Source organism: Carassius carassius, chromosome 39, assembly GCF_963082965.1.
Source record: "Carassius carassius chromosome 39, fCarCar2.1, whole genome shotgun sequence".
NCBI classification, from domain to species: domain Eukaryota; kingdom Metazoa; phylum Chordata; class Actinopteri; order Cypriniformes; family Cyprinidae; genus Carassius; species Carassius carassius.
In genome coordinates this window covers 6,171,028-6,187,547 of record NC_081793.1, presented here as the reverse complement: position 1 = coordinate 6,187,547, position 16,520 = coordinate 6,171,028, and the positions used below count along the sequence as shown (strand labels likewise).

At 37.6% G+C, this 16,520-nt stretch overlaps 1 protein-coding gene across 3 annotated transcripts; it reads right to left on the bottom strand.

Moving 5' to 3' along the window:
- Nucleotides 1-312: 312 nt before the first annotated feature.
- Nucleotides 313-15,689, bottom strand: LOC132121286 (SUN domain-containing protein 1-like). 3 transcript variants are annotated; one of them, XM_059530547.1, is made up of 20 exons: nucleotides 15,511-15,689; nucleotides 13,945-14,144; nucleotides 13,788-13,814; nucleotides 13,144-13,371; nucleotides 12,851-12,955; nucleotides 12,275-12,406; nucleotides 10,854-10,934; nucleotides 9,021-9,069; nucleotides 8,811-8,866; nucleotides 8,558-8,706; nucleotides 8,169-8,441; nucleotides 7,720-7,812; nucleotides 7,455-7,528; nucleotides 7,201-7,345; nucleotides 6,013-6,276; nucleotides 5,832-5,916; nucleotides 2,136-2,251; nucleotides 1,851-2,018; nucleotides 1,036-1,128; nucleotides 313-803 (listed from the first exon to the last, which is right to left on the bottom strand). In XM_059530547.1, the coding sequence occupies exons 1-20, from the start codon at nucleotides 15,612-15,614 to the stop codon at nucleotides 687-689; spliced, it is 2,559 nt and encodes an 852-aa protein (XP_059386530.1). In that variant the 5' UTR covers nucleotides 15,615-15,689; the 3' UTR covers nucleotides 313-686. The 3 variants fall into 3 exon arrangements, with proteins under 3 accessions (XP_059386530.1, XP_059386528.1, XP_059386529.1); XM_059530545.1 differs by lacking the exon at nucleotides 12,275-12,406 and having other exon boundaries at nucleotides 15,511-15,680; XM_059530546.1 differs by lacking the exons at nucleotides 12,275-12,406; nucleotides 12,851-12,955 and having other exon boundaries at nucleotides 15,511-15,680.
- Nucleotides 15,690-16,520: the final 831 nt, after the last annotated feature.

Here is a 16,520-nt window from a genome sequence, read left to right as displayed (position 1 = left end):
TTGTAATACACTCAAATTTAAACTTTTTTTGGGGGAACAATTTCTGGGAAACAATATTCATAATAATGAATGCATCCAGTCCTTTTTTAAAATAATAAAAAATTAGAATTTTATTTGAAAGGCCAACCTATGAAGTTCACATGGCAATTGCAAAATACTCTGGATAAAGATCATGAAAAGCATTTACAAAAACACACAATCCAATCTCACTTATATCAACATACACAAATTGCGATTTTTCTCCAGCCATTTGCTATCAGCTAGCAAAAAAAAGAAAAACAAATAATGAAAAAAAAAAAAAATAACTTTATAAACATTTACATTTAGTCTAAAATACATTTCTTTACAGGTTTGTTTGTAGCACAGCTAGTCAATGCATTTTTTGCTGGTGACAATTCTGACAGATAGGGTCGTATTATTATAATAATAAATATCAAGAAAAAAAAATAAGCATTACCCTGATGACTAACAATAGCGGAAACAGTGTGATGTTTCAGATGAGTGCAAGTGCTGAATCTGGCCCTGAGGCCTTACAGTACATGTACCAGCATGCAATCCTTTATCAGACGTTCTCAGGTCATCTCAGGGCCAAGTGTGTAACTCATGGCACATTATTTCTCAAGAGCTCAATTCCTTTTTTTTCCCTCTGTGCATGAGTGACAGACAATATCTTAAGCGCTTGCAAATCATTCATCAACAAGCTTCCCATGAACCCGGAAACGGTACAAACAGGTGTATTCAGGATGACCCCAGTTAGACAGCACTCTCATCTCAATGATCTGAAAACCTCTCGAGACCTCCTCCTTGGGGCAGACAGACACACAGAATTAGGCAATCCATTAAAGTTTACAAATAAATAAAACTTTGCTGGTAGATGATGCAACACCACCTTCCACATTAACAAACGTCCTTTTCTTTTTCAAATATTCCACTGTATTGGCTATTTTTGTCATTTATGAATTTGTTTAGCAGCATAATGTTACAAGAAGCCATCAGTCAATCAGTTACTGAAAAACGTGTTTGGTTGATACTTACAGACACTAAGAAGGTCTGAAGAGCATCTCCATCTTCATTATAAACAAACTGTCCGAGTAACTGCCCCTCTTCCTGCTGCTCCTCATCAAGACCCTTTAATAAAACAGAAGAGAGGGATAGGAAGTTAAGAGAAGAAGTCAACATTTAACTTTCAACATGCCTGGAAATATCAAGACATTTCAAATTGTGGAATCTAGGTTTGGAAAATGATGGATATTAAATAAAATACTGAATGTGATCTGAACATTCTGGTTTTGAATATGAAAAGGAAAGAATAGCTTAAAACTGATGGGAAAATTTTGTGTATATAAAGCACCATCCAAAAAGACAAAGTAAGTCTCTTACGCTCACAAAAGCTATATTTTATCAAAAATACAGAAAAACAAATAGAGTAGTATTGTTAAATAATCAAATTTAACAGAATTGTTTTCTATGTTAATTTTAAAACCAAATTTATTTTGATAAATCTGAATTTTCAGCATCATGCGTCACATGATCCTTCAGTAATCATTGTCATATTTCAATTTGGAGCTCAAGAAACACTGATTATCAATGTTGAGAACAGTTATTATTTTGCACCAAAAAAAAAAAAAAAAAACTACTTTTATTCAGAAAAGATGCATTGAATGGGATGTATAACAGTTTTCAACAATAACATTATTGTAACTGAGCACCATATTAGCATATTAGGATGACTTCAAGGATCATGAGACCAAAACCAGGAGTAAACTGTTGCTGAAAACTCTGCTCTGCAATATTTATCAAATAATTTTTAAAATATTATATTCATTAGTCGAGATTTCATGTGCACTCACATATACACTGAACTCTCGTGGGGCACTGCTGATGCTGCCAGTGGGCGACAGGGATTTGGGCACATGATCCAGAGAAAAGGCTGTAGGCAAAATCTTCATGGATAACCCAATCACCAGATAACCTTGTGATCCTTTAAACGCCCAGCAGTTCCCAGGATGCACATCTGGCTGCAGGGACAAAAGAATGACGAGATTAAGAAAGGAGAGAAATTACTATTAAAGTCATGCTTAACTTTACAAATAAATGCAGATGAATATAAATCAGAATTCTGAAATCTATCAAACCTGTATGACAACCCGTGCTGACTGTGAGAAGTACCACAGCGGGAAGCCAAACAAACTCAGCAGTGCTGTTTTGGTGTCAAAGGACTCTGAACAGCGTGTGCTTATGATGCTGCCTCCTACGGACACAAAGAAACATTCAAATTCACTACACCATCCAGGCACCCACATATCAAGCTGCAGAAATATCTGCAAGACTGCTACTCATAATTATAAAGAATTGGGTGATTCTGTACTACCATCTTGATTTTTCAGACATGTGCTATCCTCCCAAGATGAAAAACCATTTCAATAAAACAGCTATTGTGGCAAAGCAGACAACATTCAGACAAAAAAAAAAAAAAAAAAAAAAAAAAAAAAAAAAACCTAAAACGCTGCAAAACACTGGATTTAAATAAAAACTGTTGATTTATGAGCCTTTTAAACTCGAGATGACAAGAAAAATGCCCTCACTTGTCAGTTGTCATGATACATAAGTGAGGACATTTTGCCCTCACAAGCATAGCTAAACAAGTACATAGATCATAATAGTTTGTTTTTAATTTGACCACTGTAGTTTCCAAAAAGTTGCACAGGGGTGAAAAATGCACAGTCGGGAGTGAGAAAGAAAGAGAGAGAGAGAGGAAATAAAAAAAATAAAAAAAAGTGTCCACTTGATGACAATACTCAGTAGTGTAAGTACACGGTAGGTGTTTTTGGGACTCATCTAATATCTGCACACTGTGATGGTAGTAACTGATTACATAATCAGATTCCAAAAATTAAGTACTTTTTTTTCGGACTACAAGTCGCACCTGAGTATAAGTTGCATCAGTCCAAAAATACGTCATGACGAGAAAAAAAAACAAAAACAAGTCGCACTGGACTATAAGTCGCATTTATTTAGAACCAAGAACCAAGAGAAAGCATTACCGTTTACGTGCTGCGTTTATTGTTGCACGGTGCACCTATACTTCAAAAGTATCGCGATTCTCGGAAATTAAAAACGTCACGATTCCTAAATTTATTAGTATCGATACTTCAAAGAATGACTGCGTTCCAGATTTGTAAGAGACGCATTTCATGTTGGTGTGTGCAACACATGCTTCCAGTGCCTCCCTATGGATGTCTGTGTTTTTTCTCCTCACACTAGCAGCAAAAAAGCACTACAGCGAGATGGCTGCATTAGTGGCTTTACTAAACTGATTTGGCTTTACTAAAATGTGTGCATAATCGCATTAAATAGTTTAAATAGGTTGTTCAGATGAACAAAGCACAAGGTTTTCTTGCATAATTAACATTTTAATTGTTTGGTCATCATATATAATATTCACATTAATCTGGGATTAAACGTGGAGTTATGTTCTGTATGCTAAATATGAAAACGAGCGTATCTGCACAGCTCCTATAACTGCGCTTTGTATCTGCTGATTGCTGATCGAGATTTACATGCTTGGCTCACTGACCCTGTATACTCACTCATTTCAATCACGAACGAGAAGATCACTCGATCTCGTTCAGTGAAGGGTGGATTCGTTCACTACATTCAACAAATCACATGCTCCGTCACATCTTGAGTAACTCTTTGACAGGATGAAACAGTTCACAGATCTGTTCACGAGCTGCGCATGCGCTGCTAATAGCGCCGTGCTCGCGCGCTGCTGTGGAGGGAGGAACTTCAGTGAACGAGAAATATGAGTCTAGTAGCAACGTATCTTCCGTGATGTCCCCGATGCGTGGGTTGGGGTGGGTAAAGAAATTGTACTTTATTTGCGGGCTGCGTCGGGCCAAATAATTTCATAAAAGTGGGACCCGTGGGTTGGAAAAAAACCGGACCCGCGCATCACTAGGTTGCATGTACGAGCACAAGTGATACTGTGGCCGCCGGTCCACAACTGGTAGAAAAAGATGACGCTAAATAAAGCTCACTGGCTGAGTTACAGAATAACTGACAGAATAAGTTACAATATCTGAGATATTGATGCTAATTGCACATTTTCTTTTTTTTTTACTTGAATGCCATTGCTTAAATTGATTCTTTTGACATTTAATCTTCTGAGTTCAGAAACATTGTTTAATATAATCACTGTTCATATTCTTATTCAAAGTTCAGAATCAAGATACATTACTCTTATGTTTCTTATGATAACTGAGATAATGCTGCTAAATTTATTCTCGCTTTACCTTGAATGTCATTGCTCTATTTTATTTTTTATATTTTGATATTTCATATTTTGTTCAAATGTTTAATTTATCTGCTGTTCATATGTTCATTTTTTTAGTGTGTTATATGATTAGAATGTTGTCCCGGTTTTAAAATAAAGCACATCTGTGATTTTATGAGTGTATTTTCCCTTTTCAGGAAAAGTATCGAAATCGCAATTCTTGACTAGGTATTGGTATCAAAACAATTTTGGTATCGTGACAACACTAGCTGTGTTAACGGGAGACTCTTATCGGGCGATAAAAAAAAAAAAAAAAATATAAAAAAATGATTGACGCACTGCAGACGGATTATGTGTGAAACAGGCATAAAGTTGTTTGCACCTTGTGCAATGTGGAATTCGTTTACAGCTTTAAAGCAGTTTGTGACGCATTTTGGAAACAGGAGATGAGCCCCTGGTCTAATGCACCACCTGTCTTGAAAACCGTTCTCAAAGGCTTAGTTGCTTTTAGTCATTATTTTATTTGGGTAGCACACATATTCTGAATGCCTTCGGCAGAATTCAAATGAGCCATTTTAATCTAGATTAATTCCAAGATTACAGGGAGATTAAAAAAATTAATCTATGCCCACCACTACTGCCAAGGTGTCCATAGAGGGTTGCATTTTACCACTTGCTTTACAAAAATAATTTCAATTCAAAGTATTTTCTCAGCATTTCAACACTGCATCTATTGCTAGTAAACTAACATTCATAATAATCACTCAGTGGGTTATTTAACCATGCATTACTGTTTTTGGAAGGCTTTTATCTTTCAAACACATTAAAATGTGCAAATTCATGTTATTTCTTATGACAAGGTTCTAGGGATGGGACGATAACCGGTTTTATTGATAACCGTGATAAAATGTGCTGAAGGTTAGTAATATCGTTTAAAAATGAATTATCATTAAAACCGTGTTTGATTATCGCGGTTTTAATAACTCACTATTAAATCATGTCCAGCCAGCAACAGTCTGACGCAAGCGCAGCGCACAATGTTTTTGTTTTTTTTTCCGAGAAGGAATGGCGAAAGTCAGTGACTTTTCTATGCTTTTCTATGCTTCTACACTTTTCATTGTAAGGAAGGAAATGCCACAGAATTTAATCTTTCTTTAAATTAAGTGCATAGAGTTGCTTGTTTTATTAGTTGTTTGTTGATTATTAAATATAAAACTTGCTGAAATGTTTTCAGTGTGAGCATCAACTATTTGTGAACACTTTCATCTCGTTTCAACAAAACCGTGATAATATTGATAATCGTGATAATTTTAGTCACTATAATCGTGATATTAAATTTTCATACCGTCCCATCCCTACAAGGTTCTATTTACTATACTAATTTGAACTCCACCCTGAGATTTTAAGCCAACAAGTTAGTAATTAACAGTTCTCTGACATTGGCTAATAGTCACGACATGCAGAAAAAAATCTTAATTGTTTTACGTTCCTACAGCTAAACAAACAACTTTAAAAATTATTTAAAATGCAGACACAGATAAGACCATTACTATACCTCCAGATTCCAATGCATAGTCCACCAGACCAGTGCGGTCTTCAGAATAAAGCTTCATTGCATTGTTGACAATCAACTGTACATGCTGTGGAAAATCAAAACCACACAAAAGTAGCATTACATATATCTGACTATACAGAGTTATTAATTTATTAAAATACTCAAGTTCTTAAAAGCTTACTTCCTCCGAGAGGCCTGCCTCCCCTGTGGCTTGTCGTACAGTTTGGGTGATCGTCTCTTTAGAAGGTGACTGGCCCTCCTCTACCTGAAGGGACAGGTTACCCAGAATGCTGTTCTCCAGAGTGCCGAGCGAAGCCTGCATTTCAGTGGTGCTCACAAAGTGATCAGAGAACCACTGCAGGAGAGATTTAGGAAACTCCAACTCTTCCTCTCGGTCACTGCCATAAAACAGAGACCTGATTTCCCTCTCCACCTGTTCGGATACCTGTGAAGAGCAGATCCAGCAGTTATGAGAACTTGTTTATTTGTAATCTCATTTTATCCACTTTAATATGTGACTGCAAACATCAGGACTGTTCTTCAAAAGCAGAGGATTTAGAAATTCCGGCCAAGTAACTTCCTGACAGTCAGTCACTCATGCATGGAGAGAAAAAAAGGAATTGAGCTCTTGAGAAATAATGTGCCATGAGTTACACAGTTGGGCCTGAGATTACCTGAGGACGTCTGATTTTTTTTTTAACCATATTACTACCACACTTCTCATTTAAAAATAGTGGTATATTCTTTAAAAATGTCAAATGATACTTGAGCTTCTATGCCTATATCTGTATAAGAAATTAAGAGCATATGAAATTTACAAGTATCAATACTAATTAAAAGAAACTTTTTAAAAGCGGTCCAAATTTATGAAACCTACATATTCTTTTCCTAACAAAAGTTTTACTCTTTTACTTTTACATTTACTTGAATAAACTCTGTTGGAGCTGCAATGGTTCATCAAAAAGTGGAAGCAGAATGAAATGTGGATTTCTCCTCCTTAACAACTTTTGACTATTTAGTCTTATTACCATGTGAACTACAGGCCAAAGAGGGGTAAAGTAAAAGTTCAGTTTGTCTCGCTTACCTTAATTATTTGTTAAGTCACAATTAATAGATTAAAAAAATGTAACAATGCCAAAATAGTTGTTTATATGGTTCTCGCTTAACATAAAAAATACACATTAAATTAAGCATTCTAATAAGCCTGCCACTTTTTCAAAGCCCCCCCCCCCCATACTAAAAATTATGCTTTTTTTTTAAATTGATTTCCTCCAGGTAAATGCTTTATAAGGGCTAAATAAGGTTGTTAAAATGTCAGGAATGAAAACCAGACCCTGCAACCACTACAGATGATGAAGAGAGCACGTACTGAGATTGAAAGGGAATCCAGCTGCTCACACTTGTCTCTGCATCCCATCAGTCCCTGCACATCATCTCTGATGCGCTGCAAAGCCTCCTCTAGCCGCCTCACCTCTGCCAGCAAAACCTCACTGGAGCTACTCTCAGCGTCCTCACTGAAGAGATCAGACACAAATTACAACAGTTTACATGAAGTATAAGAATATTACTTTAATGATTGAGAGACATTCACAGTTGACCCTTTAAACCAGATTAAACAATGACCTGTGTGGATCAGGGGCAGGCGCCTCAGCCTCAGGAATTTTTCTAAAACCAGGTTCTTGTTTTCTTTGCAACTCCTAAATTAAACGAGTCAGACAGACAGGCTGAATTAGCTCAAATGACTTATTTTATCATTGAAGTTATGTCATTCAAAAGGCATGTAAACTTCGGCCCAAAGTTAACTTTACTGGTTTCCACTGACAAAAACAAAACCCTGCATGCTAATAATAAAGCATCTTGTGTTCATTGTATAATCTGAGTTTCGCACCTCAGTTTTGCGTGCTAATGTCTGAAGCAGAGCCTCAGCTTCAGCGAGCCGAGTATTCTCTGACTGACGTGCTTCTGCATGCTTTTCCTGATGCTACAGAGACAGAGAATTGAAGATTAAAGATATTACAAAATGCTACTGATATTAAACATGACAACAGATGCAGTTAAACTGGTAACCATATAAAAACCCGAGCCCCCAATATTCATGAATCTGTATTTTAAAATGTTAAACAATTTCTCTCAGTGACTCATGTTTGCATGTTAATTTCAATTCATACAGCATATCTGCCTTAGTTTTTCAAATATGTTAAGTCGTCCACGTCTGTGATGAGCATTTACTGATAAACGACTGCTACCGAGTCTAAAAAGCATTGCATTTAAAAGGGTGGTTATTAAAACTCTGTAGTATTTTTTTTTTTTTAATCACAGATAATGTGAGGTCATCACCTGTTGTGTGTCCTTGTCCTCTTTCTGCACGTCGCCTATCAGGAGGCTGAATCTCTCCTCCAGCAGATCTCCAATCCACTGGCCCAGACTCTCTCGGTCTGTGTGACTGTGAAGCTCTGAGCGCAGGGTGTTATAGAGACTGAGCACTTCAGTGTGCTGCTCCTCCTGCCTGAGCAAACCCCCCGTTACTCGATCCCACAGCTGAGACAAGTTGTCTTCTAAACGCATCAACCTCTCTGCCTCTACTGATGAAGACAACAGAACTGAGGGCCTCTGGGTGGAGAGAGACACAGTAACAGACAATCACCTTCACATTTTTGCATTGATAGAAAGTTAGTTAATATAGCAGGCTACAATAAAGTAGTAATATGCTGAAAGGTAAATACTACCTGAGTGTTTGTGTCAGGGGGTGTCTGTCCCTCCTCTGAGTCACGCATGGAGGTGGTTGAAGGGGTGACATAGGAGGCGTCCTTCCACACCATCACATTAGCAGAAGGCAGCATGGCTAACAGTCCGGATGGCCCCCAGTAGCACAGAGCTATTAGAAACGGCACAGAAGAAACAGGTGAAAAAAAATAAGTGTGACGATGCTGAATCTTATTTCCTTTTAGACCTATAGTCAGTCATGAACAGCTAGCTCACCAAGAAACAGAAGGAAAGTTGCTAGAAATAGGACTTTCGAAAGCATAGGTAGACACCTGGAAGAGAGAACAAGGACAGGTTAAATATTGTTTGTCACATCATACTTTAACACTCTAGCAATGCTCAAATTATGAAATTAACCAAATTAAGCTTTATGTAAACCACACTGGACAAGCAGAATGAATCAGTTGGAAAAGAGTGCAAACTCACTTTGAAAAGAAATCGACAAGCCATAAGAAGCTTCCTGAGGTAGTCCTCCCTGAAAACAAACACAGAGTAAAGTGTGAGTAGAGACTGTGGATTTGCACATAGCAGGGTTAGGGTGCACAGCAAGAGGTCACAAACACAAAAGAGATTTTCTAAAAGCTGAGAAACTGCATTTTTCATAGTGTAGTATTCATTCAGTGTAAAAAAAAAAAAAAAAAACCTCCTAAATTAGAGTAGATGACACATACAGTAGGGTCCAGAAATTGATACCACTAGAGAAAATCTGACAAATTTGGACAAAAAAAAAAAAAAAAAAAAACCTAGGTCACTAATTTGGTTACATTTGATTACTGACTTCAATAGTGCAGCATACTGAATCTCATAACTTCAATTTTCAATATTTTGCTATCTACGATTTTGGATCCCACTGTATATGTTAACAAGAGCTATATCAGGACTACTGAACAAAAGGAGATGCATGTAAAAAAATAAAAAAGTTCCTGGGAGGAAAACTGGAGGAAAAAAAATACACACACGTACATAAAAAGAGCTACTATAACTACAAGTGAGGAGGAAAGATTCCTACATGGATTCAGAGCCACAGAAAGTTTAAGGAAAAGAAAAGGAAGCAAATGCAGGCCATGCCAGGTCATCTGAAAGCTCTTCACTGAAGCCCACACCTGCCTGGGAACAAAATACACTTGACCACAACCTGAAAAGCATCAATGCAGGGAAGGAGCTTACAGCAGCATTAACTGGCTTGCAAACTATTTCCAAACCAGAAGCTCTTAGAATGACCAGGATTGAGGGTAAGTGATGAGTATATAACCTGTAGAAACTTTGTACCACCATAAGGACCCTACAGGCCTCTCTTCCTGGGAGGACGGAGTGTCTGTTGAAAAATTATCCTTCTTTTTGCAGTCATCACCTGTTAAAACCAGTGTATGGATGAAAAGAATTAACTGGTGTGTTAAAGTTCGACTCCTACAGCATTTGTTGTGTTCTTAAGTTCACCATGACAGCCACCAATGTAGACATCTTTAAACAGATGCTATATGCAGAAGCTTGCACACGTTGAGCCTGTACTGTACATCTACTAGAGCTGGGGTGTCAAACTCAATTCCTGGAGAACCAGAGCAGTGCAAAGTTTAGATTCAACCATAATTAAACAAACTAATAAGATCCTTAAGGCTTATTTGAAAACTGCATGGAATGTTGGAGCAAGTTTGAAAAAGTTCTGCAGGGTCCCAACCGTCCAGGACACCCCGGTACTAGAACAAGTATTTATGAGGTAGTGACTCTACCAAGGAAGCTTCATTCCAAGATAGAATTTGAACTAGGCTGTTGAAAAACAGTTTTAAACCACAGAGGAGCACACAATGGGGATGGCAGATAGCCATTTAATTTGTATTTAAATCTACACTGATATATAAATCTAAGATCCCTTACATTTGGCCAATTAATCAATCAATCAATCCTAGTTAATTGGAACCACATAAGTGGCAGCTTACAGTGACATGAAAAAAGCACTGATTGTGAGAAATGCACAAGCGATTTGATGTAGTGATTACAATTATGATTTATGTAATTTAGAATTTTAAAATCACCTCAGAATGCATATGATTGCATTCTCAATGGAAATAAGGAATACTGCTGTAGTGATTGACCAAATGAAAGGTACTTAAGTCAGCATGATTAATTGGCAAAACTAAAAGGATAACAGACAAAACATTAAAAAATGTAATCACTTACATAACCTTAAGAGTACATAACTTTAAACATGAAGACCTAATGATTTGAAGTAGGAAAATATCTTAAAGTCAAATGTGTACTTACATAGTATGCCACTAATCTTCGGTCGTTCCTTTTGCAGCACTACCTCTTTAACACTCATACTGTTGTAGTATTTCTCATTGCCTATGATGAAAAACAGAAAAACAAACAAACATCAGATAAAACCAAGAGTCCTTCACAATACAGGAGAAGGCTGGTACATTGCTCCAATCCCAGCTCTGCACAGACAGACTCCAACAAAAGAGATTTGCATGTAACCAAGGCAGTGCTCATGGTGGACAGGGGCATTTGTTTATGCACAGTGTAATCATGCTTCGAAGAAACATCTGGAAGGGGAAAAAAAGTTTGAAGTTATGGTGGCTGTAGGAAAGAAAGGAGGACAAACAACAAGGAAGAGACTAAAACAGCTGGTTAGTGATAGAGGGTGAGAAGGGCTTATCAGAAATGATTGTTCACGTGTAATAGGATAGCAGAAGATGATTTACATTTGGCACTCCGGACACAAACTTTCACTAAGGGACTGAATTTACAAAAGACAAAGGTACAGGCAGGTGCTCAAATGCAAATAGAGATGCTCCGAGAGAGAGAGAGAGAGAGAGAGAGAGAGAGAGAGAGAGAGAGAGAGAGAGAGAGAGAGAGAGAGAAAATATAATAATAAAAAAAACCCTAATGATTGTCACACGGGGTCCTCAACCAGAAACTATTTACCATAAAATTCGACATGCCATGGAGATCAAGTAGTTTTACATTTATTTTGGTGAAAAGTACTTGATTTATGCACATAGTTCACATATTTTGGAAAAGTGATGGCCATTTTAACCAAGGCTACCAGAGTGAACACTGGTGTTCATATGGTGCCATAAAATAATAATAAAATGGGCTCAGTGGTATAGAAGATGCATTTCACCTTTAGGGTGACTTTAATATTATAATTCTTAATATAAGACCACTGTGATAAAAACCGCTTACTAACCTGGTTTACGGACAGTTATATCCGTTATTGCAACTTCAATTTCAAGACGACGAAATGCTGGTAAATCAGGTATCTTTTGTATGATGCCTGCAAGGATACCAGAAAGGGGCCGTTTACATCAGGGCTCCTTAACTACATATGTTTTGAGGGCCAGATTATTGGTGGCCAAATATTTTTCAGAGTTTTCTAGCCACAAATGAGCCGCGGTCCAGCATTTTACATAACTGTTTGCTGCAAACAAATGTGTCCGTCACCAATAAATAGCCAAGTTAGGAACTAACATTTCTATAAAAACCTAGTACAAAATGGCTCCAGAATTCCCTAAATCAAGTTATTTCAAGATCAAAACACTAAAGTGTGACATCATGAGCAGAAATGAGTTCCAATGCTTTAAGATGAAGCTATTGTCTGTTTGTACAGTGTGCACAATAGTTTGGTTAATAAGTGGAAATGATATCCAGGCACCAGAGGGTCTGAGAAAAACCAATACCTCCGTTAGCACAGCCATTGGTGGCTCTCTTCTTCTGCACAGACCGCAATGTCTTCCTCAGCACAGTGATTGTGAAGCGAGCGATTCCCTTACACACTCGCACACACCAGTGCAACACTGATAACAGCAGGCCTAGAGAAACATGGACTGATATTAAATCAACAGATAAGGTCGGACAATCAAAGACATCTGAAAGTGATGGAGTGGTCAGGACAGACTGTGAACAGAGAGAGACGGATATTCTGGAGAACCTCTAAACCCAATTGGCTGCTTTGACATGTACAGAGCTACACTGCATGCATGCAAAGTCCTAAAATCCAAATCCATCTAAACCATCCCAGCTGTAGATATACTCCAGAGGCTAAAGAAGAGTTTCCCAACCTTGACGACATCTGATGTGTAAAAAGAAACTATGGAAAATGTTTCCAATATTTACACTGTAATTGAGAACCTAATCTGAACATTGGCTAGTTTCAGGCTCTGGTGGTGAAAACATGCTGAAAAGACAGACTCCCAAACAGCCAAAAACCATCCACAGCCTGGAGAGGTGAACTACAGACTAAACAAGGCTGATACCTTTGAGCAGAGCCACATGCATCAGTAGGGTCCATATGTACAATACAAATGCAGCAATTCTCCTTCTGCTATGAAGGCACGCCTCAGACAACATCCCCATCGCACCTACAGAAACAAAGTCAAGCCTGCACAATAATACTCAGCATCCAAAGAACGGAAGCACTTTGAGAGGCCCTTTCTGGAGACCAAGAGAAACGTGACCACATCATCTAAGGTGTCTGAAATGGCAGGAAAAGAGGGAAACTGCAGCTAGGCAACACACCACTTTATAGTGCATTATCAAACTGTCTCACCTGGCTTATATCTGCGATTCTTGTCCCTGCAGTATAATGCAGTGTTTGGAAAGGAGTTTGATCTGGGTGTCTCCGTAGAAGACACCTGATGCCCAGTAGCATTATGAAGGGAACTGCTGTTCTTGGAGGGAGAGGTGATGGAGCAGTCTTTGCAGATGTAGCCTTTCTGTGCTGTAGAGTTCTGTGTTCTGGCCTCCACTGTGCTGTGGTGTGCAATTATAGTCTGTTCTAAAATAAAAATCCAATAAAAGTATAATAAATAAATATACAGGTGCTGGTCATATAATTAGAATATCAAAGTTGATTTCACTAATTCCATTCAAAAAGTGAAAATTTTATATTACATTCATTCCTGACACACAGACTGATATATTTCAAATGTTTATTTCTTTTAATTTTGATGATTATAACTGACAACTAAGGAAAATCCCAAATTCAGTATCTCAGAAAATGTGAATATTACTTAAGACCAATACAAAGAAAGGGTTTTTAGAAATCTACAAGTTTCACTTTTTGAATGGAATTAGTGAAATAAAACTCTTTGATGATATTCTAATTATACGACCAGCACCTGTGTGTGTGTGTGTATATATATATATATATATATATATTTAAAAAAAAAAAAAACTAGAGTGAACACTTACCCTTAATGTCACAGTCTTCATCCAAACCTTAAACAAACAAACAAAAAAAAGTTTAAATTAAAATTACAAATCAATGCTTCAGCTGTCTATCATTCTCAGTTCATTGCAACTCAAGAGTATCATATCGTGGCGATCATGAAAGTGTGCTGGTACTGACCCCAAAAGCTGTCGACTAGGGTGCTTTCCTGTATGGAGGACTCCTCTAGAAGAGAGGACAGCAGAGAGGCATCGCTGGGCGCACAGCTGTTCAGGGTGCTGTTATGGGCCTGTACGATTGACGTGGAAGCAGACCTCGGAGTTTGAATAATCGGTATTGTCCCTGAAAAAGAGTGATGAGCTCTTCTGCTCTTCAGTGTCCTATCAGACAAAGACAAAATAAGAGAAGAGGGGATGGAAAACAGAAGCAAAATATAACTGATTCATATTCCTGATGCCTCTTTTTATTTAGCTAATACTGTTGATACATTAAAGCTGTATTATTATTTTTTAGGACAAGTGACAATGCTGGAATACACTACACAACTTGTGTGGCAAAAATGAGGATATTTTAAAGAATGTTGGTAACCAAACAGCTGTTGGTCCCCACTGATTTCCATAGCATGGAAACCAATATTATGGAAGTCAATGGGAACCAGAAACTAGTTACCCACATTCTTCAAAATCTATTATTTTATGTGAAAAGAAACTGAAAATTAAAAAAAAAAAACCTTGAGGGTAAGCAAATGATAATATTAATTTTCAAATGAACTATCAATTTAAAGTGGTCCTATGATTCTTTTTCACTTTTACAACTTTAGTTAGTGTCATGCTTGAAAATAAAAGATCTGCAAAGTTACAAAGCTCCACTCCAAAGGGAGATATTTTCTTTAACAGAAAACTAAGAACTACAACAAATGGTTCAGAAGGACTACTACAAGCTTGCCCCAGATACTGTGAAGTCACAATGTCACTCATTTAATTAATTCCTGCCCACGGAATATGCAAAAAAGAGGGACAAGGTATGGTTGAGCTGCACCAGAGACCACAGGCTGTAAAAACAAAAATAAAAACCATAACACTCCGAAATGTCCCCTAAAATCCATGCTTGCAAAGGTTCTGCATGCTCCTCATTCGTAAACATTCGAATTTTCTGAATTGGGCTTAAACTGGTATGGCAAAATTTACGCCATTATTAATATTAACAGCCAACTAGATTAAACTTGAGGATATGGTAAGGGGTGTGACATTTCCAGAACACGCACTAAACAGTTCGCCAATCACAACACACTGGGCAAGCTAACGAATCAGAGCAGATTTCAAATTTTGGAAGGAGAGACTTCATTGAAACAAGGAACTACATGGGGGGGGTTTCCCAAAAGCAACTATGGTCACAATTCCGTCATTACCAATACAGTCAAACAAAATGACCAAAGTTAGCCAACAGGGTGTTTGAAACAGACTGGGAAGAAAACCTATTCTAGCACACCCAAAAACCAAATTAAAACTTTGTAAACAGGACCCCCTTTTCATGATCCAAGCAAGAGGACCACTAGTGGAATTATAAGTAGCTGCATCTATATATTAGGGGTGTAACTGTACACTATACATTATAGTGTAACACCCCTTATTCATTCATACACTCATGCATACATTTTTTTTTTTTAATTTAAATGTATTATGGAACTAATGGCCTAATTCTTGCTAAAGAACTCCCTGCTGATATTTATGGACATACTGCACTTACTTGTCACAGCTGAAGGAGGCGCTGTGCTGAAGAGATGGGTCAAGCAGACTGTCGTCTCCATAGTGACTCACGCTGGTGTGCAGACGGAGACTACGCCTGGACATCCTGGGCGACTCGTAGATGGGCCCAATCTTGAGCTCCCTCTCAAAGTCTTGTGCTGAAGAGTAGCTGGAACTAACAGAGTAAAAAAAAAAAAAAAAATTCCAGTAATTGAGACCATCATTGGGCTACCATTATTATTATTCAGTAAACACACAGCTATGTAGTTGCAGGTCTGTTGACTTAGTTACAATTACATATCACTTCAACAACACTTCTTAGTAAAGTAGCAACATTACTGTTTTGGAGCAGTAAACATACAGCTTTGTTAGAGTCGTTGTTGCCGACAGACATTGCTGAGAGATTTCACACTTGCGTTCTCTCTGACAAACCTGACAAAGAAATAAAATATCTGAACTATGTCTGAAGGTGTGGTAACCGTAGTCTAAAGCCTGGAATACACTACACAATTTTCATCTGATTTACAGTCTGTAGAAACTAACACTAGTTGCCAAAAGTCAGAGGCAGTCCGCAGATTTGAGTGGACAGATTCCACAGAAAAAGTGTATGATGGTCACATACTCCAATTTTTTTTTAGCTTCAGACTTTGATTCCATCTAGACAGAAAATACCAAACATAAAAAAAAAAAATCATGTTGGATATTTTGAGCTGATTTTAGAACGTTTTCTTTGGTCACACGTCTCCTAACAACTAGGGCTGCACGATATTGGGAAAAAATGACATTGCGATATTTTATTTTTCTGCGATATATATTGCGATATTTTTTCTTACAAACAAAAATGGGGTGAGCACACTTACATTCTCATTTTAAATGATTTAAACATCGACACCATCGTGTCAATTGATTAATATGCGCGAGGGAGAGAGAGCAAGACAGCGCTCGTGTTGTTTGAAAACGGCTCGCTCTCTCTCGATCTCTCTCTCTCTCAATTCAATTCATATTGCTTTA